Source organism: Kwoniella shandongensis, chromosome 3 (assembly GCF_008629635.2).
Source record: "Kwoniella shandongensis chromosome 3, complete sequence".
NCBI classification, from domain to species: domain Eukaryota; kingdom Fungi; phylum Basidiomycota; class Tremellomycetes; order Tremellales; family Cryptococcaceae; genus Kwoniella; species Kwoniella shandongensis.
Window position 1 is genome coordinate 1,815,348 of NC_089289.1, and position 22,289 is coordinate 1,837,636.

General features: G+C 49.0%; 7 protein-coding genes across 7 annotated transcripts; 4 read left to right on the forward strand and 3 right to left on the reverse strand.

The window, feature by feature from the left end:
• Positions 1-611: 611 nt before the first annotated feature.
• CI109_102003 (uncharacterized protein) lies at positions 612-3,511 on the forward strand (the record flags this gene model as incomplete). Its single annotated transcript, XM_032007682.1, has 14 exons — positions 612-850; positions 918-957; positions 1,084-1,301; positions 1,393-1,463; positions 1,560-1,677; positions 1,739-1,752; positions 1,842-1,959; positions 2,021-2,189; positions 2,258-2,362; positions 2,428-2,506; positions 2,573-2,842; positions 2,898-3,076; positions 3,142-3,186; positions 3,251-3,511. 14 exons carry the CDS (start codon positions 612-614, stop codon positions 3,509-3,511), a joined length of 1,926 nt encoding a protein of 641 aa, XP_031858028.1.
• Positions 3,512-4,069: 558 nt separating this feature from the next.
• On the forward strand, positions 4,070-5,936 carry CI109_102004 (agmatinase; the record flags this gene model as incomplete). The annotated part of the gene is made up of 9 exons (XM_032007681.1): positions 4,070-4,355; positions 4,440-4,472; positions 4,538-4,614; positions 4,684-4,875; positions 5,017-5,232; positions 5,329-5,503; positions 5,564-5,584; positions 5,643-5,744; positions 5,809-5,936. 9 exons carry the CDS (start codon positions 4,070-4,072, stop codon positions 5,934-5,936), a joined length of 1,230 nt encoding a protein of 409 aa, XP_031858027.1.
• A 465-nt stretch (positions 5,937-6,401) lies between these two features.
• CI109_102005 (uncharacterized protein) lies at positions 6,402-7,863 on the reverse strand (the record flags this gene model as incomplete). Its single annotated transcript, XM_032007680.1, has 8 exons — positions 6,402-6,485; positions 6,549-6,808; positions 6,873-6,919; positions 6,975-7,061; positions 7,116-7,205; positions 7,265-7,389; positions 7,447-7,637; positions 7,704-7,863. The coding sequence occupies 8 exons, from the start codon at positions 7,861-7,863 to the stop codon at positions 6,402-6,404; spliced, it is 1,044 nt and encodes a 347-aa protein (XP_031858026.1).
• A 683-nt stretch (positions 7,864-8,546) lies between these two features.
• On the forward strand, positions 8,547-10,646 carry CI109_102006 (uncharacterized protein; the record flags this gene model as incomplete). The annotated part of the gene is made up of 8 exons (XM_032007679.1): positions 8,547-8,665; positions 8,727-8,985; positions 9,053-9,291; positions 9,356-9,478; positions 9,532-9,749; positions 9,804-10,116; positions 10,182-10,316; positions 10,379-10,646. The coding sequence occupies 8 exons, from the start codon at positions 8,547-8,549 to the stop codon at positions 10,644-10,646; spliced, it is 1,674 nt and encodes a 557-aa protein (XP_031858025.1).
• A 989-nt stretch (positions 10,647-11,635) lies between these two features.
• On the forward strand, positions 11,636-12,388 carry CI109_102007 (uncharacterized protein; the record flags this gene model as incomplete). The annotated part of the gene is made up of 1 exon (XM_032007678.2): positions 11,636-12,388. One exon carries the CDS (start codon positions 11,636-11,638, stop codon positions 12,386-12,388), a length of 753 nt encoding a protein of 250 aa, XP_031858024.2.
• A 4,002-nt stretch (positions 12,389-16,390) lies between these two features.
• CI109_102008 (uncharacterized protein) lies at positions 16,391-18,419 on the reverse strand (the record flags this gene model as incomplete). The annotated part of the gene is made up of 13 exons (XM_065967061.1): positions 16,391-16,509; positions 16,564-16,852; positions 16,916-17,016; positions 17,072-17,103; positions 17,157-17,215; positions 17,304-17,408; positions 17,499-17,633; positions 17,699-17,753; positions 17,916-17,996; positions 18,066-18,081; positions 18,193-18,203; positions 18,271-18,313; positions 18,392-18,419. The coding sequence occupies 13 exons, from the start codon at positions 18,417-18,419 to the stop codon at positions 16,391-16,393; spliced, it is 1,074 nt and encodes a 357-aa protein (XP_065823133.1).
• A 242-nt stretch (positions 18,420-18,661) lies between these two features.
• CI109_102009 (uncharacterized protein) lies at positions 18,662-21,938 on the reverse strand (the record flags this gene model as incomplete). Its single annotated transcript, XM_032007675.2, has 15 exons — positions 18,662-18,902; positions 18,969-19,015; positions 19,076-19,130; positions 19,190-19,351; positions 19,446-19,510; positions 19,577-19,648; positions 19,701-19,784; positions 19,841-19,927; positions 19,982-20,035; positions 20,104-20,158; positions 20,209-20,275; positions 20,329-20,402; positions 20,499-20,795; positions 20,981-21,663; positions 21,933-21,938. The coding sequence occupies 15 exons, from the start codon at positions 21,936-21,938 to the stop codon at positions 18,662-18,664; spliced, it is 2,049 nt and encodes a 682-aa protein (XP_031858021.2).
• Between the last annotated feature and the right edge of the window lie 351 nt (positions 21,939-22,289).

Consider the following 22,289-nt stretch of genomic DNA (forward strand, 5'->3'; position numbering starts at 1 on the left):
CATCCATCCATCCATCCATCCATCCATCCATCCATCCATTCATCTCCTCCTGTTCGCCCAGGCCCAGGACTTGAGATGCGTCATCGCGCAACCGGAAGACATGCATACCGACCGCTCTTTGTGCAACCTTGAAACTGTAGTTAAGTTATGCTTTATCTCTTTTTGCACTTTATAATAGACGGCCATACCGGCGCCGTTCGAACCCCTCCACTTTTTTGCTTTTTATACGGGCCGAGTTTCCCCCGTATCCACAAAAATCTATCGGTTTTGACCGAAAGATATTTGGATTTACACTTGGCTTCGTGCCCACGATGTTGGACTGGATCGCATTTGAAGCAAGAGCAGACGAGAAGAGACAGCTGATCATGTGCACGAAAGGAAGAGACATGTATACACTCATATAGTCCTTCACTCGAAGAATCACACATCTACATCGTTATAGTTCCGCCTGTCTCTCTCTCTCTGTGTATCTGTATTCATTCCCAAGGCCATCGCCCATCTGGACTCCACAAAATTATCGTTTATCAAACCGCTGGACCTGGCATCGATTTTGACGAGAGTAAACGATCATTATATTTCTTTTGCTTTGCTGTGCGAAGTAAATCGACGCGATGCGGATACCGGGAAGACATAATCCCAATTCGGGAGTAGAACGAAATGAAATATCTACTATCACGGATACGGATATCGAACAAGGACATGAAGTTGATCAAAGTCATTCATCGGAGAATGAGAAGGATGTTAGGACAATACAAAGTGTAAAAGAGAAGGAGAAGGAGGGTCATCATCACCATGGACAATTTGAAGATGCGGAGATACCAGATAATAATCTGGCAATTGTGATGCCTGCGTGAGTGTGACCTATCTCTGTCGGCAGGGCAAAGGGGTTTTGAGCTGAACTTGAGATTCGTGTACAGACTTGGATTGATCGCGTTCGTTTCTGCTCTAGACCAATCTGTAAGTACTTCTCCATACACTATAGACGCACTTCGTCGCGATACATCCCAAATCCCTTGTCTCAAACACCCTTGCCCATGCTAAAAACCAATCTGCCTTTCCCTCAACCCCTTGCCCTACTCTTAGATCGTGGCAACAGCCCTCCCTACCATCGCGCAACAATTCAACACCACCCCTTCTCAATACTCATGGATCGGAACATCGTACCTCCTAGCTCAGGTGATCATGAACCCCGTGACGGGCAGATTGACAGATATAATCGGACGCAAACCCGCCCTGTACGCGGCTGTAGTTATCTTGTTGATCTTCTCGGCAATGTGCGGAGCAGCGAAGAATGGTCCTTGGTGAGTTGTGACGTTGAACAACGCCCCTTTGCTGTTGGAGACGCACCAATCTGTTCCTGCTAGAAGAGCTGACGCTGTTGTCCTGAACTAGGTTGATCGTGTCGAGAGCTCTTGCTGGTGTAGGTGGAGGTTCAGTTGTCAGTCTGACATTGATCGTTACCTGTGAGTGCAAGTCCTGTTCCCATGCAGTCATGTCTCGCCACATGTCTCACCGCCGCATGACGTTGGCACGCACTAATAGTCCATTATGCCACACAGCCGATATCGTACCGCTGAACAAGCGAGGGTTATATCAAGGATGGATGGCTGCGTCGTGGGGTGTTGCGGGGACGTTGGGTCCGATCCTTGGTGGTCTCCTTACCGAGAAAGCTAGTTGGTGAGTCTATGGCTCCAGGATCACATACTGAATATTGCTGACAACTCATACTATTCGACAGGCGATGGTGCTTTTGTGAGTCTTGCTCGCTGTTCGCATTTTGAGAACCGATGTGAAGAAATGCCTCCCTCGATCGGTTTGCTGACCTAAGGTATTCAAATCAGATATCAACATCCCGATCTGCGCTGTCGTGCTTGTCCTTCTATTCTTCTTCCTCAATTTGAAACAAGCTCCGAGAGGCGATATCGCCAGTCTGCGTAAATCGTACGACTTTCTAGGCCTGTGAGTGAAGACAGTCTTAAGCGATTGATATGGACTAATAGCTGACAACATTCGATTTCAGGGTGTTGATCATGACAGGAGCCGCCTTGATCATCGTTGGCTTTTCGACTGCCGCCGATGATGGCTTCAGCAGTCCTCGAGCATATGGTGTAATAATCGGCGGTATCGTCACTATGATATTGGCTGTCGTCCATTTCCTCACAACGAAGAGGAACGCAATCGTCCCAGCGGTGAGCTTGGAATCCAGACCTCAGGAAAAGGGATAGTGCTCATGATGTCCCATGTGTTTGGCTTATAGCGAATGTTGACGACGCGTACTCCGTTGTTCTTCATGTTTGGATCATTCTTCCAGTCTCTCATGTTCATGCCGGCACAGTTCCTCTTACCTCAGTTCTTCCAGGGTGTGAGTGATATCGGGAATCTTACTCAATCACAGTGTACACTGTACTGACATACACCATGTTTCAGGTCGGCGGCGCTTCCTCACTTCGATCTGGTATCGATCTCATCCCATTCTCTGTCACTCTCGCTGTGGCAGGTATCATCGGTAGGTTGCATCACTCTGGTCTGATGCTCTCACAGAAAGCCCCTGATCTGACACTGTGCCTGGTAGCTGGTCAAATCACTGCCAAATTCCATATTGTCCGACCTATCATATGGGTTGGCTTTGCTATGGCTGCTATAGGATACGGTCTATGGTACGCATGTTACACCTCCACCGTCTCATACGCCACACAAGAAGGATTGCAAGTCTTTTCGGCCTTCGGGATCGGTCTGTCTATTTCGACACCGATGTTGGTCATCCAGGCTTCTATGCCGGGGAAGGATATGGCCGCTGCTACTGCTGCGTGGGTCCTTGTAAGGTCCATGGGAGCGAGTATAGGTGAGTGCGAGTAGAACCGAGGGGGTGTACGGCTCGCTGATCATGTTCTATGTAGGTGTTGCAGTATTCACTGCAATCTTCAATACGGGTCTTCGTTCCAAGTTCAGGGCGATCGAAGGCTTCGGTACAGCATTCAACGTCCCGACAGGTTCAGAAGGATATAGAGAGCTACATTCATTGCCGGATGGTCCGATGAAAGTGCAAGTCCTTGCAGCTTTTGCAGATGCCATGCGAGTGAGTAAGGCTTGTCTGAATTGCCAAGACTGCAGAATGCTCATGGGTGTCGTCGCGATTTGTAGCTGTGTTGGATCATCGGATGTGGCTTCTTGTGCTTTGCACTGGCTGTGAGTAGAGCAGGCTCGCTGACTGACCTGCCTGTGCATGCGCTGACGATTCTCATTCTTATAGCTCACATTCTTCACTAAATCATACAGTCTTGAGCGAGCATATGGCAACTCGTCCTCTTCAGCTGATGGTGATGAAGTCGAAAGCCCTACAGACGAAGAGAAGAAACTTGGTGATGGACTAGACGCGAAATCATCTTCTAGAGAGGGAGTAGATCAAGATGATGTTGGAAGAGCTATGCGGGAGGACTTGTTACTGGAAGATGGACTGAGGGATACGGGCGGTTCGGTACCTCCGACAAGGACGCATTCGCGTGTACACTAGTGATTATAATACTGTATCATATGGACTACTATGCATATAATATCTGATGGTGGGAGTGTCGGAAGACGGTCAGTGCGCGCGCTTTGGGCGGCTGCCACGCCACGCCCCTTGGTGGCTTTTGAACGGCGATCCGGTGCGGTGGGTGACTAACTACCCTTCGGAGCACAGACACTGCATCGTCATTGATGATCAGCTAAACCGAGACACCTTACAGAGGACACTATGCATTCATATATGTCACGAGACCTCGGTCCACGGTTATGCATCATAGCTGCCAAGCCATGTCTCGGTATGCTTGAAATAGGGTGATCTAGTAGTGCACTGGACACAAACTGGTTAAGCGACGAGCTAGCGGTTTAGCCGGGCGTTTATCCAACAGCGCCATGATTCTTTCGTTTCCCTAGAAACCCCTCTCTCTCATTTGTGAGATTTAATAACCGAGATCTCTCTCGCGATCTTTACTTTTTCGACACCTTCATCCTCGTCATCTTTCTTCATCATCAACACGAGCCCCTCCATACTTCAGCACAGCGTCGACCAAACAGACACAATAGCAAGATGCACACCTCTCTCCCCGCCGCTCTTCTCACATTGGCTGCGACCAGCACCACCCTCGTGCTTGCCCTCGGCTCGCACTCGCACTCGCACTCACGCGCCGAGTCGAAGGACGGCAGTCGTCTCGACCCATGGAACGAGATCTACGCCAATACTCCTGATCTCAGCTTCAGCGGCGTGACGACGTTCGCTCATCTGCCTACTGCTAAGTGTCTCGACGAGCCTGAGAAGGCATATGATATTGCTCTCGTTGGTATCCCGTTCGATTCAGCGGTTTCTTATCGACCTGGTAAGTGGGGCTCATTCCACGGTCCATGTTTGTCGATCACTCGAGATAGTTGTTCGGGATAGTGGCTGATTGACTGTACAATAGGTGCGAGGTTCGGACCTTATGCTTTGAGAGCTGGTATGTCACATCCAGTATCATGAACGATGTGGAACCAAGCTGATACGTCGACGTTGGTTTGTTAGGCTCTCGACGACAACGACCTGAGAGAGGTTACACCAGTCGATTGGAGATCAACCCCTACACCAGCGGACTTGACGTGGTGGGTAGATTACTGCCCTTCAGTCCCAGGCAGCGCCCAAGCCTAGCTCACTCGCGACTTCGATTCTAGCTCGACTGCGGCGATGTCCCCGTCACACCCTTCGACCCAGCTACCGCTATCAAGCAAGTGAATGCGGCGTATCGATCGTTGCTCCATCACCCTGTGAAATCAGAGGAGAAGATGAAGTCTTTGAACATGCAAAAGGGTTTGGATGGCGAGTACCATCCTCGTATCGTTGCTTTGGGTGGAGATCACACTATTGTGAGCGCGACCCAATTTGTTCCTTCAACCTCCTCAGCTGGTATCAGTGGTTCTATATCTGTACCTGTTTAACGCCCTTGTTCCTTACGTGGTCTGGTCTATGAGCTTGTCTCACCTGCTCACACTATCTTATCGTCATAGGTCCTCCCCATCCTTGACGCTGTGCACGAAGTCTACGGCCCCGTCTCCGTCATCCACTTTGACGCCCATATCGACACCTGGAACCCTAACCGATACTTGGGCAGCGTCTCCGTCCAAGCCGATCTCAACCACGGTACATTCTTCTGGCACGCTTATGAGCATGGTTTCATCAAGCCCAACTCGTCCATTCATGCCGGTATCAGAACCCGTTTCTCGGTGAGTCATGGGTATCGATCTGCTTACTGTTTACCTTCTCCGGAGAAGGCACTCTAGTGAGATTCGAAGAACTGATGAGTGGATCTGGTTACATAGGGTCCCGAAGATTTGGACGACGACATTACAGCCGGTTTCGACCTCATCCACACTTTCGACATTGACGACCACGGTGTTGATTGGATCTCGGACAAGATCAAGGCGAGGATCGGTAATGGACCCGTCGTGATTTCTCTCGACGTCGACGTCATGGACCCATCTTACGTGCCTGCTAGTGAGTGATTGTGTTCCTTGTTCATCCGTGTCTGATGCTGAATGTACTACGTTTGTGCAGCTGGTACACCCGAGTCTGGTGGTAAGTTGATCTTCTCTATGAATCTGATAAGTAGAGCTGATCCGATGCAACGAACTAGGTTGGACATCACGAGAACTTCGTCGTATCCTCCACTCTCTTGTCGGTCTCAACATCGTCGCATTTGACATCGTCGAGCTTGCCCCTGCATACGACACGAACGGTAAGTGCCCGCTGCGAAAGGCTATTGACAAGTCCCGAACTGACGTCGGCGACGATATAAATAGGTGAAATCTCGGCTATCGCGGCTGCTGATATGGTGTATGATTTCCTTTCGATCCTCGCGTTGGGCGTCGATGGTCAGGAGAAGAAGTTCGAGCAGGTTGAGGAGGGTCGATCGGTCGATGAGTTGTAGAAGGGAAAGGAGCATATAGGGTAATGAAAAAGCATACGGCTGTGGTTTTATGCATACAAAACAATGCATTGGCAAGTGAAACGATGTAGACATGATATTTCAATGCTGTACAATACACACAGTTGGTCCCACAGATGCAAAGTTGATTGCGCGGTGATGAAGAGGACATTGAAGTAGATGAAACTCGTACAAGTCATGTAGCCCTATGTAGGGACAAGGCTGAGGATGGTAAAGTGTGGCGTTGCGATGCGCTCGGACCGTGGTGTGTAGACCGATCGGTCCCTTGAAGTCCAAGCGTTGTTTCAGGATGTTTCCGTCCGAGATAAGGAAGGGTACCCAGCGTGGCGTATAGGCACCCCCTTTTGTGTTTGTAGACAAAGTGCTCCGTAAATCGTACAACTATGCATCGCATCGAGTCTACCAAATGACAACCTAAGATCCACAGGATTCCATTCCGTCCACGACCTAACCACGTTGAGTCAACTCGTTGACATTAGGCTTCTCGGGCAAAGGCGCGTCGTTGGCCACGAAATGGTTGTAGATCATGCTCTGTAAAGAATTTATCCATCACGTCAGATACATCTCCCATCTTGGGAGTGATTGTGTACTCACCTTGAGATGATCAAAGTATGTGAATGGCTTGACGCTCTCTCCAGCAGGTGTCATACCGGGCAAAGGCTGGATGACTTGATCCCTCTGAGGCTCGAAGAAGAATGGCATCGAGACTCTGTACCTTGATCCGCGGTGGATGACTCGGTGATAGGTAGATTTGTATTGGTGACCTGTGAGAGTGTCGATGATGTCTCCGATGTTGACGACGAATGCGCCGGGGACAGGGTCGGCGGGGATCCAGCTGCCGTCTTTGGATTCGACTGAAAATGGGACATAAACGAAGTCAGGCTTGCCACACAGCTTACACAGGGCCAAACGACGTACCTTGCAGAGCTCCGGGAGTGTCATCGGCGAGGAGGAAAGTGAGACATCTGTCACAAATCCGTCAGCATCATCTGACGACTCGTATCCAGTGAATGGACTCACCCATAGTCGGTGTGAGCACCGCATGAGATACCCTTGTCGAGGTCAAACGTTTCGGGAAGGGGAGGGTAACCGATAACTCGGAGAACCCTGTCATACTCATCAGCGCGATAGTCATCACATGACTGGGGTGATATCACTCACCAGTAGTTGTCGTTCTGCAGCTCCTCGAAGACTTCCTTGTGCCCGAGCGAGTCGGCCATCGCCCTCATGAAAGCGTGTCCGACCTTCTTCCTACACAAAACATGCTTTGTCAGCACATTCCCACAGGATGATCTGAAAGGCTGACGTACATCTTCTCAGTGTAGTCGAGCAAGGTAGCCTTGAACTCTGGCAGATCTTCATCAGAAGGCCAGAGTTGACTACCCTCCAATCGTGCTGACGATGGGTTCTCGGGCTCGGGGTAGATGTCCAATGCCTAGATTACAAGGCATCAGCCAACACCTCTGATCTGAGGAAGGAGAGCCTCACGCACCTCTTGCTGGTCCCGCTTAGCGTAGGTCACATTCTCGCCGAGCTTCTGGTAGCCTCTGACACCGTCCATAGATTTGAAGATGTGGATCGAATCCTTCTTCTCTTGGGATTGTTCGAAGAACTTGTGGCCCAGGTCCAAGAGCGATTTCATGTACTCTGGTGCGAGACCGTGTCCCGTGACGTAAAAGAAACCTATGTCAAATGATGGTCAGCACCCAACAATACTGCAGAGTACTGGAGAGAGAAGAGCGGACTTACCAAACTCTCGGCATGCTTTGTCAAGTGTTTGACTGGCAGCCTTTCGAGCTTCCTCGGTGGAGGAGGGATCGAGGTAAGGTGAGATATCGACGATGGGAAGTCGTTCGGTACTCATGGATCCTACGGCGGATCGGTCTCGGATCAAATCGATGTCAGGCATAGTGGGTGTGTCTTGTTATGTAGAGATGTATAGGTAGAGGTCTCGATGGAGAGGCGATCGCAAGGATACAACGTGATGAAGTGAGTGGTATAACCGGTCACAGTTGTTCGGGTCCCATCCGATAACGGGCTGGCTTATATGAACGACAAGTCATGGCTTACGGCACCTAACATTACACGCCCGGGCGCGCCTTTTCAAACGCTGAGCGGCTACAGCGTATCTTTCTGACGCTGGCGCTAATCGTGTGAGCCAATCAGGGCAGCGGTAGATACAGTACGTATGTATTGCCAAGCTTGTTCTTATCCTGAAGTCGGTATTCTCGGTTGCGAGAGAGATTAGCTAGATCCCTTCTTCGATTGACATCCCTTTCGTCTTGCGCCTTAACCCCCTTTGCATGGTATCGGAGCCCGCGTCTTCACGTCTAGGAAAGGGAAGGCCCCATGATAGCATAGCTCTAGTTTCAGAGTCAATCATGGGGCCAAGGTCGGGTGATAGTCAGCTAGTCCTTATCCGTCACGGACCGATGGAAAGGTCCCAATCTCGAAGCGAGGTCTCGGTTCTATATTCTGTACCTACTTCATTGTGTATATATAGATAAGTCAAGGTAATCCGATGCAAGTCCTGTGATGTCTATCCCCCCCCCGTTTTTTTCCTTCAATACACCAACTGGGTCCACAATCAAGATGTCGTTCGAAGACAAAGATGAGAAGTACGGTGAAACTTCTGTTCCACAAGAAGTTGTCTCCGAAGTTACAAATTCTCAATCACACAACGCTGCAGACCTCGCCAATGATCCTCACCGGTAAGCTAGCTCTCGAACTCCACCCCACCCTGAGGTGTTCATTGCTGAATCTGAATGACAGTGGTCTGCGTATGCGACATGTCCAACTTATCGCAATTTCCGGATCTATCGGTTCAGCACTTTTCGTATCTATCGGTAACCCATTGACATCGGCCGGACCACTTGGTCTCCTCATCGGTGTCGGGTTATGGTCTGCTGTCGTCTGGGCTGCGAGCAACTGTTTGATCGAGATGACCTGTCTCCTACCTCTTGATGGTGGTTTTGTGACATTCGCCGGTCGTTTCGTTGACTGGTCTTTGGGTATGGCTGTCGGATGGAACGTGAGTGCGAACTGCTGCTACTGAAACGTTATGGAGCGCTGGTGACTGATGCGCGATATGACTTCAGTATATCATCACTCAACTCGCTTTGATCTGTTTCGAGCTCACCGCTATCAATGTCATCGTCGAATACTGGACAACCACCCTCAACCCAGCGGTCATGATCTCGGTCTGTCTCGTTCTACTCTTCATGGTCAACATCTGGAGTGTAAGATGGTTCGGAGAGATCGAATTCTACATCAGTGTCACCAAGTTGTTCCTCATGGCTGGTTTGACCTTGTACACTTTTATTACAATGTGTGGAGGGTGAGTGTGTCCGCTTTGAGAGATGCAGCTGGGACTTGGAACTGACAGAGCGTCCTATTTGCAGTAACCCTCTTCACGACAAATATGGATTCAGATTCTGGAAGAACCCTGGCCCATTCGCTGGTGTCACTGACGCCCGAAAGGTCGTCACCGGTATCTTTGACAGTATCTCCTGGGCGACTTTCGCGTGAGTCAACCTATATCTTATATATATCGGAGCCGTGCTGACTTCAATCACAGAGTCGTTGGACCGGACTACATCTCCCTTATTGGTGGTGAGGTCAAGAACCCTCGAAGAGTCCTCCCCAAGGCATTCAACACCACTATCTACCGTATCGTCGGATTCTACATGACCGGAGCATTGTGTGTTGGTATCGCCGCTTCAGCCACCGATGAGAACTTGCTCGGTGCCATCTCAGCCGGTGCTCCAGGAGCTGCCAAGAGTCCCTACGTTATCTGTGAGTGTTCGCAGGCTTAACCTTGCATCGGCCTGGTCTAACATTCACCCTTAGCTATGAACCGACTTGGCATTCCCGTCCTGCCCGACATCGTCAACGCACTCATCCTTGTGTCCCTCTTCTCCACCGCCAACTCTTTCACCTTTGTTTCTTCTCGATCTATCTACTCTCTCGCTCTCAAGGGACAAGCTCCCAAGGTGTTCGCCCGACTCAACCGACATGGTGTACCTTACGTTGCGGTCACCGTCACTCTTCTCGTTGGATGCTTGTCATACCTCTCAGTGTCGTCTGGTACCGTCAAGGTGTTGAACTGGTGGATTTACCTCGTCACAGCAGCGCAACTGGTCTCGTGGACGGTCATCGCGATGTGAGTGATTGACCCTCCCTCCAGCGGGTGTTTGGTATCAAAGCTGACGTCCTGCGTCTGTACAGCACCTACTTGCGATTCCGAAAAGGTCTCATTGCTCAGAAACTTTTGAACACCGGATTCCTTCCCGTTCGAGGCTACCTCCAGCCTTTCTCAGGATGGTATCTCCTCGTCTGGTCTCCTATTGTTTTGTTCTTCAGGTGAGTCTGCGTGCGTCACTCTTCGAAGACGTGCCAGTGCTGATAATTCACTTCCTCCACAGTGGTTACTACGTCTTCCTTCCCGGCTCCTTCACACCTGAGGACTTCGTGTTCGCCTACGGATCCGTCTTCATCTTCCTCGCCATTCTTATCGGAGCTAAGATCTACGATGTTATCAAGCACAAGCGAAAGCAATTCTGGATCCCTCCACAAGAGATTGATTTCGTTTCCGATCTCGACCATATCGAGCAATTGACGGCGGCGTCAGAGGAGAAGAGAGCTTCTAAACCTAGGACAAAGGGTCAGAAGATCTCTGATTTCTTCTTCTGATCGCTTAAGAAGTGAAATTTGTCGGGAAGGATCAAGATTTGTTATAGAGTTTCCCTCAATTTAGTTGTCTGTCTACGGAATGCTAGGTTACGAAGTGGTATATAGAACGGTTGAATATGCATCAGTCGTGTTATATCAGCAAATGCCCTTTCCGAGAGTCTGTTCTGTTGCAATAATTGACTACACACTTTTCCTTTCGCTCGTCGATACGACCCCACTTAAGGAGGCGAAGCACACCCTTAGTCAACCCCATGTCTCGTACACTCGGTACTTGACTCGTTGTATTCGTTATGGGACTTGCACCTATTCGGATCTTGTATTGCCCAGTACAGGCTTGTCATCGGACCCGCCTCTGACAGCCTGCTCCAATGTTGGCTCAGATAGCTCAGGTTGCACCAGGGATTGTACAAGGCGGGCACACCATCAGTGTGCCACAACATGGTGTTGTTTGTTTGGTCAAAGCAGAAACCAGAGAATCAGCAGGAACAAAAGTCTGCTGTGCCACTTCCCTTTCAAGAAATGTGTTTCCAAGAGTACAATACCTTGCTCTGCTTCTCAGACTGTTCGCTTAGTATGTACAGTGAGACATCCACAACAGGCATTCCCATAAAAAGCTATGGACCCTACCTTTCAAGATCGTTGTTTGACACCATAGAAGGGTACCACAAGTTACCTTTTGGTTGACATCCCTTATTATGTCATGGTCCAAAACTATCCTTTGTAATGGACAGCTTGCCTATAGTACAGGTCATAGGGCTATGGGGTTTACAAGGGGCACTTAACCCCAACTGTCAACTTTCCTCACACCCACAACCTTCCACTTTTGATCACTCAATCACTCAATTACTCATACCACCAAGCCACCAGCACCCAGGAAAGAAACCAGAGTACAATGGTGTGCGAGAATCGTTACGAAAGGTTCAAGCTTGACAGTGAGTGCCCTACGGAAGCAGTCGACCACATGAGAGATCACCAACTGACAGGGAAACATGACACTGTATCCTCATCATTCAGAGAACATTGCACCCGCCTTCAAGATGGTAGTGACAGCATCATTGACCGCTCTGACCGATGGAAGAAGCAAGTCTGACTGGGAGTACAACCAGTACACGAAAAATCGGACCGAAGCAATAGCGTGGCTCAATAACAGGTTTCGGCGCTCTGAGTCCAAGGTTGCAAATGCAGCAGAAGCAGAGGAATACATTGACATGATCCTTGAAGAGGCTGATGCGAGGCGTGCTTCTAGGTCTTCCACTGCACACTTTGCTACCTTTGCTACCTCTGCTACCTCTGCTACCTCTGCTACCTCTGTTACCTCTGCTACCTCTGCTCCATCTTATGTGCCTGCAGCATCATACCAGGTTGCGTATTCATCTAGCACTGACGCCTATGGCAACCCTCCTCAGTCCCAGGGCTATGCCTATGGCAACCCTCCTCAGTCCCAGGGCTATGCCTATGACAACCCTCCTCAGTCCCAGGGCTATGCCTATGACAACCCTCCTCAGTCCCAGGGCTATGCCTATGACAACCCTCCTCAGTCCCAGGGCTATACCTCTGATATGCAGTACAATGCCACTCCTCTTCCTGCTTATGGCTCAGTCCCCAATGGCTGGGGTTATGATGCAAATGGCTATCTTGTCCAGCCAGGTTCATCAGCTTCTGGGCAGGCACCATCCACCCAGTCATCCATGAACTCAACAGGCCAGCACCACAGCTACTATCAGCCTCCCAACAGATACTGAGCCAGTAACAGCAGCAGCATCAGAAATTTGGATATGGCAAGGTTTCACCCAGATTTGATTCCAAGAAGAAGTGGTATGAGGTGATATATAGGTAGCAGCAGGGGCAAGCTGTATAAGTGAATACAATTCAGGGGGAGAAGGATGAGTTGTTGATATGGAGAAGGGAGAGGGCTGAACGCTTCACGTACATAAGAGATAGAGGGATGAGCTGGTAATACCAAGTGACAACAGGTTTTGAGAAGTTCATGCATTGATCATCACAGGGATAAGATTTTTTTCTTCTATGATTGTAATGAATCACAGCACGTGTAATTCTACGAGACATGTTACTGTACCGTCATTTGTTCCTGGCACTGTAGAGGAGTACTGTAAAGAAGTACTGTAGAGAAGTATCTCTGTGCCTGGCTTAGAAGAGGCATTGCTTAGTAAGATGGCAAATATTCTTGGTGGCAAACAAGGTATAAATACCCCACTGCTTCTGTAGTCAGTTGTTAGTATCCTCAGTTATGGATCTCCATTTGAGTCTCACTCATACAGTCACACAGTTGGTCACAACCCAACAACTCTTGTCGTCATCACTACCCCGTCGTCACTGTTGCCACCGTTGGCACTTATACCTGGGTCAATCATACGACAAGCCCAAAACGCTGTTCTTCTCGTAGGGACCTCCCGTATTACTCTGTTCCAGCTTTGTGGTACAACAAGGTCTGTCGAGGATAAGAGCGGACATCGACAGAGACTCCGCTGAGTCACGTGAATAGTCAGAGCGAAAGTTGACGGAGGCTCTGCAAAGCTTCGTTGAGGGATAAGTTAGCTTCTATGAGAGGAATAAAGGAGGATGTTTGATACTCTCCTAGCAATCTACTTTACGATATAGTACCTCCTTGACAGACACTCTACCGACCCTCAACCTGGCTTCCTCGGAAGGAACACCTTAAGATTGGCCAAGGTTCGCACGCAGCTCACATATCCTTTTCCCTCCCGTAGTTATTTAGTTAGTTAGACAGTAGTTAGACAATAGTATACACATATTTCTACAGCACTATGAGACATGTACGCATACGACACACTATCCCACTTCGACTTAGACGCAAACGACTCTCAAAAACGAAGTGATAATGAAAGAGCGGTGGAACAAGAACCGGACGGTTAGCCCCTTCTCCATCAAATCTCGGTGGTACCACACTTCGCCTACTAAGAGACCTACGGTGGAGTGCTACAACGTCTGAGGAACAACTATATACAAGTCCTGTGCTCATGTCTATAAGTACCAGTGTGTTACGCCTGGTACGCTTCGAGAGAAAAGGGTGCCAGGTGGACGAGTGAAGAGTATGACGGGAGGTCAAGGAGTAAGGGGATGTGACTTGTAATACCGGACGAGTGGAATACCGAAGGTAAGTTGAGGGGTACGTCAACTATCTGTAGGTAATGTAGTGAGGTTCGGTGTGGTGTTTGCACAAGTGTAGGTAATGCAGAGGTAGTTAAGAATAATGTATGGAGAGTAACGTATGATATTCAATCTCTACAGAAGAGGGGAAGAAGTGTCCAACTAGTCAGAATGTCCGTCTTATATACCTTTGGCTTCGCCGTGAGGAGGAGTGTCAGAGGCGGGTCCGTTGACGGGCCTAATTGAGGAGTACGGATTACGAATAGCACAAAGTCCTGTACCGAATTGTACAAGTCGAATACCGAATGTACGAGACTTGGGGTTGACTGACAGATCGTTGTACGGGTTCCACAGTAGTGAACTAGACAGAGGAATATACATTCGTCACAGGAATAACTATGTACGAGTCCTGTGCTCATGTATATAAGTACCAATGATGCTACAAGAACCGTGGGAACGATTAGTCAGTCGAATCGGTCATCTCCTACGACGGCTGTCGCCGGACCGATGTCGAACTGGTTCCCATTGGCTAACGAGTTGAACTATTCGGCGGCCGAGTCGCGGTGTCACGATATGAGTCGTTCGCTCAGTTGTACTGGGTCTTGACAAGGAGCCAGGGCTCGGTGTTGTTTCACGTCCTTTCCCTGTGTACTACGATATTCCCACGGTGATGTATCCTTCTAGTAACTGGGAGGCGAAACTACCTGAGGGGTTTTACTACCAGGGCCAACGACCGGCGTTCGGTGTGTGGCTGGGAAGAACGTAGGATGTTGGGTGGTGCTCGGTGTATGGTTATTGTGCTTATTGTTCATGTCGTTGAGTGCACCGAGTGGTTGTGTTGTGCTTATTGTTCTTGTTGGCGATCACACCGTGCGATTAGCACCACTGCGTTGGGAGGTAGTGGTCCGTTTGGGGATGTTGATGTACTTGGTGTTATGGCTTGGCTTACCAAGGCGTAACACAGTGTTACTACAAGAACAGTGGGAACGATCTGTCAGCTGAGTCAGCCATCTCGTACGGTTGGTCACCTCCGTGCCGACTTCGAACTAGATAACAACAGATGGTGTTTGGTGAGATGAATTATTTGGCGCCCAATTTGGGGTGTCACGACATAAGTCCATTGTACGGCTGTACTACGTTGTGACAATGTGCCCATCACTGAACCCACCTTTGACCAACAACGGCTCCAGCATGTCTAAGCATACTATCTTGGTCCTTCTCGTCTAAGTCATACAACTGGACCATAATGACAATGGGTGTCATGGCAGAGCAGAAAGTGATGTCAGTTTATGTCATTGCACAAATGACTTAGATTGATGTCAACAAGAATGAAGAAAGGAAGTACTCCTTTTGGCCCTGGAGTCTCCCAGCATCTCCTTTACACTCTACAGGCAGATTGCATCATAGCCCCCTTCAATCCGGCATTGTGTTTCAAATCCTTGCAATGACAATGCAAAGGAGCCTTGTCAATGCTGAATAATCAATGATGTCACAGATGACATCACTAGATAGGTGATGATATCACTGATGTCATTGATGAATAATTGATGAGATCATGTCTCACCATTTTTCCAATGCAGGTACAAAGGAACATGTGCAGCAAACAGTATAGTCAAGAGGAGCTCAAGACAAGAAGATGTCTATTTAAAGGGCTAGAGTCACTCACTCTTCCCTCTTCAACTCAAACACACAACACAAGTCCAAGCAATCACAGTCATAGTATTCCCCCCACACACACACACACATACTAAGCATCACACTCTCACACAAACACAGACACACTTACATACCATGACTGATTACACAAACACCCAGGCCACTGGCACTTCTGGATCTCAGACTGATCAATCAAGTGTGAGCGTCCCCTTTGGACCCTACCAGACAAGTGCACCACGGGTTCAGGTCCGGTGGGAAGATGAAATAGTGAACAGCACGCACAGTCAGGAACGTGCCCGCAAGCGTGAAGAGCGTCAAGCGAAGAAAAGAGCTGAAACCGATGCAGGTTGGGCTGCGCCGGGTGCCACCGCTCAAGACCCTCATACACAGTATCTTACGTCTGTCAACCCGAGTCTTGCTGAAGGATCCTCGGGCAACGCAGAAGCTGCAGCCGATTTCGAACGACAGTACGGTTATCCTCCCTACGATCCACACAAGCGATGGAGGTCGAAGGAACAGAAGACCTTGGAGGCACAAAGGAAAAAGTCGGAGGAAGAAAAGCAACGATCTTCCAACACCTAATCCGACAAAGGATTTGTGTCTGCAAGGATGGTCGAGGTTTGTGTCGTGGAAGAGTGTGTCGGACACGTTAGGAGTATGGTGTACAACGGAGAATAAGTTTCAAGACGAGGAAACCAATTGTGGGTGATTTAGAACTGTGTGGAAGATTTATGTGTAATAAGAACGGGAGGATTGGTGTTTATATTCGATTTGCATTTCGAAGAGATGAATATGTTACAGTTCTGCACACTGTTATCGCCTTGGCAACTCTGCTCTGTCGATCATCGTCATGTCTTACATCGTGACTGGTCCATTTACTCAGAACACGGATCATCTGACTTCTGTTACTCAGACTTCGGCTGCTAATTAAGTATGACCAGCCTAGACGAGAGACACCATCAGCGATCTGCACCTACGCTCAAGGTGATACAGCATGTCTGACTCACTACAGCCTGAGGAGTGTACGGCTCATCGATGAACTTTTGTTCTTCCTCGGTCAACTTGATCTGTACGGCAGCTGCATGCCAAGAACGCATAAGTAAAATATACTGTTTGCTGATCGATGACTCACCGAGGAGATCTTTGAGTTTATCCAGACTTGTCGTGCCGATAATTGGCGCAGTAACCCATTTACTATTCAATGACCAAGCCAGAGCGATCTGAGCCATGCTGACTCCCTTCTTCTGAGCCAGCTGTTCGATACGTTCGTTTATATCTTTTTTCGCTTGGTCCGGGTTAGCAAGACCTCTATTGGCGTACATCGCATCGGAACCGGATCGAAGTGTCGAGTCAGCTTTCCAAGGTCGAGTTAGGAATCCTCGAGCGAGTGGTGACCAGGGGATACATCCCACGCCCAACATCTGAATAGGAACCGCGCCGATGTCAGTATCAGATCAATGTCGTAGCTAATGACTCGGACCCACCTTCAACGTCGGCATCATCTCACGCTCTTCCTCTCGATAACAGGCATTATGGAAGTTTTGCATCGAGATAAAAGGTGTGAGTTTGTTGTTGATGGCGTAGTCTAGACGATATCAGCTGAATGCACATTGCATGAAGTGAGAACACAGACGACTCACTTTGCATCGCTTGGAACTGATATGCCCAACAACTGGAAGTGTGTCGAATCAGCTAACGACGCAATTGCACAACACCGTGACTCACCTTGACATTCCGATGTATCTGACCCAACCCTTCTGCACGACATCATGGAGCGCTTGCATCTGCAAATTAGAATAGCATCAGCACATCTGATGGAGTTCGTAGACTTCCGCCGGGACAGACCTAGTCGGGGGGAAAGCCATCACTCACGGTCTCCTCAATTGGCGTCTCGTAGTCGAATCGATGACATTGAAGCACATCGATATAATCCATCTGAAGTCGTTTTAACGAGGCCTGAACCGAGTCGAAGATGTGCTGCGGTTACGAAATTAGCGTTGCGATCGGTCTCCACTTCCTTCCCCGTTGAGCGCGGAGAGGAGTCACAGATAAGATACGACTGCTCACCTTTCGACTCAGCCCATGCTGATTGACATAACCCGATTGATCGAGCTTATCTGCAGGTGGCGCTTGGACTCTTTTCGGACCGTGTGTCACAGGACTGAAAAGCTTGGTGAGGATGACGATGGATTCACGGGGGGCCTACATGATATGATCACATTTAATTCAAAGTCGGTCTTCGGACGAGGAGGTATGGTATGACCCACGCCAATCTCCTTGATGGCTTTTCCGAGGACCTCTTCCGATGCTCCGGCAGAGTACCTAAAATCGAAGAGATCTCAGCGTTGTGACGGCAGCAGGATGGAGTGCTTTCAAAGGTTAAGCTTACACATTGGCGGTGCTGCACGGACACAGGTATGGTAAGCGTAATAATTGGACGCAGCTTGAAAGGTGGCACCGACGGGAGACAAGTGTCACACTCACTCAAAAGTGTTGATACCAGCCTCGTAGGCGAATTTGATATGCTCTATCCCTTCCTTCTCAGGCAGAACCCAAGCTTGCCAACTTCGATGCAGGGTAGAACAGCATCAGTACTGAAACTTAATCCAGCAAGCTAGAGTAGACTCGACGTACTCGGGATCGCCATAAGCTGCCCACGGGCAAGCATAAGTCAAAAGAGCTCGGGTCAGCTAAGAATTCCTGTCGGCGGATTGACGTTGCCGATGGCGTGTGGGTGACAAGTACTTTGCCTAGTACTTACACATGCAACCTCTGTTCAAGCAAGACCGTCAATAAAACTACATGTGGATCTCATCATGTTCGTACTTGACGGACTCACAAGATGAGCTTGGACACTTTAAGACCGCTGTTACCCAGTCGGACTGATCCAGCGCGACCAGAGACGAAATCAGCTTATGCTATAGCTGGACACACCGGACAGCTCTGGTGTGGACACTTACCGTACTCCATTTTTGTTTCTGTGGACATCTTTATCTCTCGTCTACCTTGGCTTGCTGTACTTGTCAAAGAGATCTGATGGAAATAAGGAAGATGGAGTTGTGGACACGGTCCAGGTGTAAGTTAATATATGACTCGACGACTCGGATTCACCGGTCACGCTACCGCCGGTCGGTCGTCGCCGATACCTCTCTACCTGTCACCTCCACTCAACTTGTATTCCTGCAAACGTAATGCGATCATTACCTTCTTCCTCGGGAGTGACTATGACATTACGACATCCTCTCAAATACATATTCTACCAACTTGTTTACACCCGTCTTCTTTCTCTTCGCCTGACTCTGACTCTGACTCTGACTCTGACCCTGACTCTCACCAACCCTGATTGTATCTTTCATATATAGATCGTCGAGAATGTCATTTGGTCCACTTATTTCGATACCGTTGTTCGCCCCAAGGACGATTTCGATCTCTGCTTTGCGATTGAGATGTAGCATGTGGCATAGCTCTCGTCTGACTCGACACAAGCATAAGCTCACCCAGCTGTCACAGTGAAGTCTCAAACGGAGTCTTACTCACTTCCATTTGGGCGGGAGATTCGCATGGTTCTTGAGCATACTTGTAGCCTGAGACATTTGATCAGCTTCCCTTATTCACACGCCACGGAGGGTAAGATCGAAGCTTACCAGCTGAATGTCGGGCTTCTCGAGAGGCAACAGATCATCATGCTTGATACCGAGTCTAAGAACCGAGATCAGTTGCGCGTTCGATATGACTCTTGCGGGAACGGAGCAGCTGACTTCTTCCAATCCGTCGTCTTGACGCCTAACCATTCCAGCCTATCTCCCAAAGCTAAACCCGCGTGATCGAACGAATGAGCTGTGGCTTTTGAGCCATAAGTATACGTTGAGAGGATACTAAGTCCATGAGGATCGGCATCGACCAGCGCATAAAGTTTAACACTGAAATATCGTCAGAACAAGTCAGCTCAGCTGACCATCGAATGACACACGAGACCACTTGACCGCTGAATGGAACAGACATAGCGATACTGACTTTGGGAAGGTTTCCACCAGAAGGTGGAGAAACTGCTTCGTAGCGAGATCTGGGAAACCTTTGCCCTGAATCGACAAAGCAATTAGAGCTTGCGCACTTGGGCATCGAAGCGTCGGCTCCGGATAGCTCACCGTAATCATCGCGCCTGGCCCGAATCTCCCGTCTTTCAGCATCTTGGCACTGCAAAGGGATTGGAAAACCGCCTGAAATCGATCAGCTCAAGCTCGGGCAGAAACGTCAAGGAGGGATGCTCACATCTTTCTCGACCAGCAAGACCCAGCTCAATCCATCTGGCGCTTCCACGCGATCAATCCTCTCAACCGGATCAATGAGAGTAGGCTACAGAGATTGTAAGCTTCTCGGGTCGTGGTAAGACGGGATTAGTAATTGCTTACACTTGTTGGAGACAGAGTGACTTCTTCCCCAGAACGACGATAAATTTTGAGAGACGACGATGCGATCAAGCCTTTTGCAGATGCGCACTTGAGGACTGTTATTAGCTAGTTCACCAGTTGACGTTGCTACGCTTAGCTCACAACGTAGAAATCTTTGCGCTTCAGCCTGGCGGTGGCGACCAGGTCGTCAACGAGCTATTTGCGGTGTCATCGAAAGATGAGTCGTTCGGATTTTCGTAACGTCGACCTCGCGGGCAGCTCACCTTATCAACAATGTCCTGTCGTTTGAACAAAGCCTTGTCTCTATAAAAGATGTCCCTGCAACCTAGGCTGTCAGCTGGCGATTAAACGGTATGACAGTAGCTGACCGTAGCGTTATGACAGTCCGCTCGAGGACCGCTTCATACAAGATGGAAGTTACGCGCATGATCAGTGCTACACGAGATGTGTCAGCTGTCATCGATACAGACGGAGATACGCCAGCTTACTGATCTTGTGCATTGACGATTCTTTCTTGCTGTTCGAAGTCGGATCGTCTGGGTAAGAGATGATCTGGTCGTTCCTGCGAGAACATGTCAGCGAGTTATACTTCAACAACAAGAGCGGATGAGGAAATACACGGAATGCGTTTTCCGGGCCAAGCACACTGTGTACTCACCCAGTCTTACGATTCCTCAGGGCGAACTGTATACCCATATGTTCATTCCTCTTCTTTGCCTTCATCTTCTCCTGCGACCTTTCTTCACTACTCGCAACCTCATCCCTAACATTCCCTTCATCCTCCACGTCGTCGTTGTCTTGCGACTTCTGCTTGTTCTGCTTGATACTCTTCTTCCTCTTCTTATTTCCTGTTATCTTCCTCTCCTTCTCTCGCGTATCGATGATGAGGAGCGAATCACGGAGTTGGGTGAGTAAAGATATGGGGAAAGATTCGAGGAAAGAGATCGCTTGGGTTCTGTTGAGAGTGAGGTGAGCGAAAGTATGATTGAGCGAGACCGAATGGTCAATGGTGAGCAGATAGAAGAAGGTGAATGTTCCACGTTATTGAAAGCATGAGTTATAACGAGCAGAAACAATGTTGTAGGTTCATATATGAACTCAATCAGAGTGAAGTGATAGAGCAGGGGAGAAAACACTTACCGTATCTCCTCATCCGCATTTGCCCCAAGTCGTCTGATGCTCGACGAGCTGTCCGAGCTTTGATGTCGCGTACTCCCCTCAGGCTGGTCAATACCACCTTCTCTTCCAGCTTCTTGAGCGCTGAATTCAATCTCCGTAGTGATCTCCTTTCCTGCTCGCATCGCCTCTGTAAGCCTCATGAGCTTTTCGAACTCTGCCGCGTCGTCATCATATTCGTCTTCTCGAGCAGAGTAAGGGTATCGAGATGCAGTTTGGGGTTGATCCCCCGCCTGGTCGAGATAGGGACTATCATCGATTAGACCTTCGTCGTCTGTGTTCTCTTGCTCTTCATATTCCCACAATTGATCGAAGAAATCGTCGTCGTCCTGTTGATCAGAATCTTGGTGATGTTGACTCGTTGCGTTTGTAACTTCGTCAGGCTCGTAATCGACCTCTGGATCCGAGGCAAACTCGTCGTATTCGTCATCGTCATCTTGTAACGTATCTACATCAGTATCGTCTTCCACCTGATCTAAGCTTCTCTTCTCTCCTTGTCCTTGTGAGTACGGGAAGGAAGATGCTGCAGTAGGAAGTGAGTGGTGAGTGGTCTGTGCGCGTGAGGGTAAGTAAGTGGGTGAGTGAGTTTGTGTAGTGAGAGGGAGGGTGTTGTATCTGTGTAATGGCATTTTGGTGCTACTGTCAACCTAGCGTACGAGGTGATCTCCTGAGTAATAGCGATGATGGGGAAAAGAGGAAGATAATTGAGAAGAGAAAGAGAGAGAGGAAGTGGTAGAGAAGGGTGGAGGTAGTGGATTGTTTCGGTGGTGCCGGCTTAAGCCGTTCACTGTGTGATTTGATCCCGTTAATCCGGCTTCCTTATACCGAAAATTGCCACAAAAGGAGATTCATCCGACTCGATCATTATCAACATTGAACTAATTCCTGAGCACGCAACTCGGATTGATTCACTGACATCCATCAACTAGAATTCTCTTTGCTTCTTCTCCCTTCTGACTCAACCAACTCAACAAGAGGGGTCTCTCAGTGACAACTCCACGATAGAACGATAAAGCGCTCTCTGATACCACTGAGCTAGTGAGTGACTCTTCCGTTCTCCTTCCCGACGTAGCATCTGCTGCCCCCTTCAGTGCTTTTCGGCAGTACTTCAACTTGGCAACAACTTGCTGACGTTATCTTCTTACTACTTATCCCCTACCACCTCTCCCCCAATCAACCCCACAGAAAGCGATTATATGCCCCCTCGCTCCTCTTTCAACATCACAAGACTCTTTTCTCGAGCTACCCGATCTTCTCTCCGATCTATAACCTC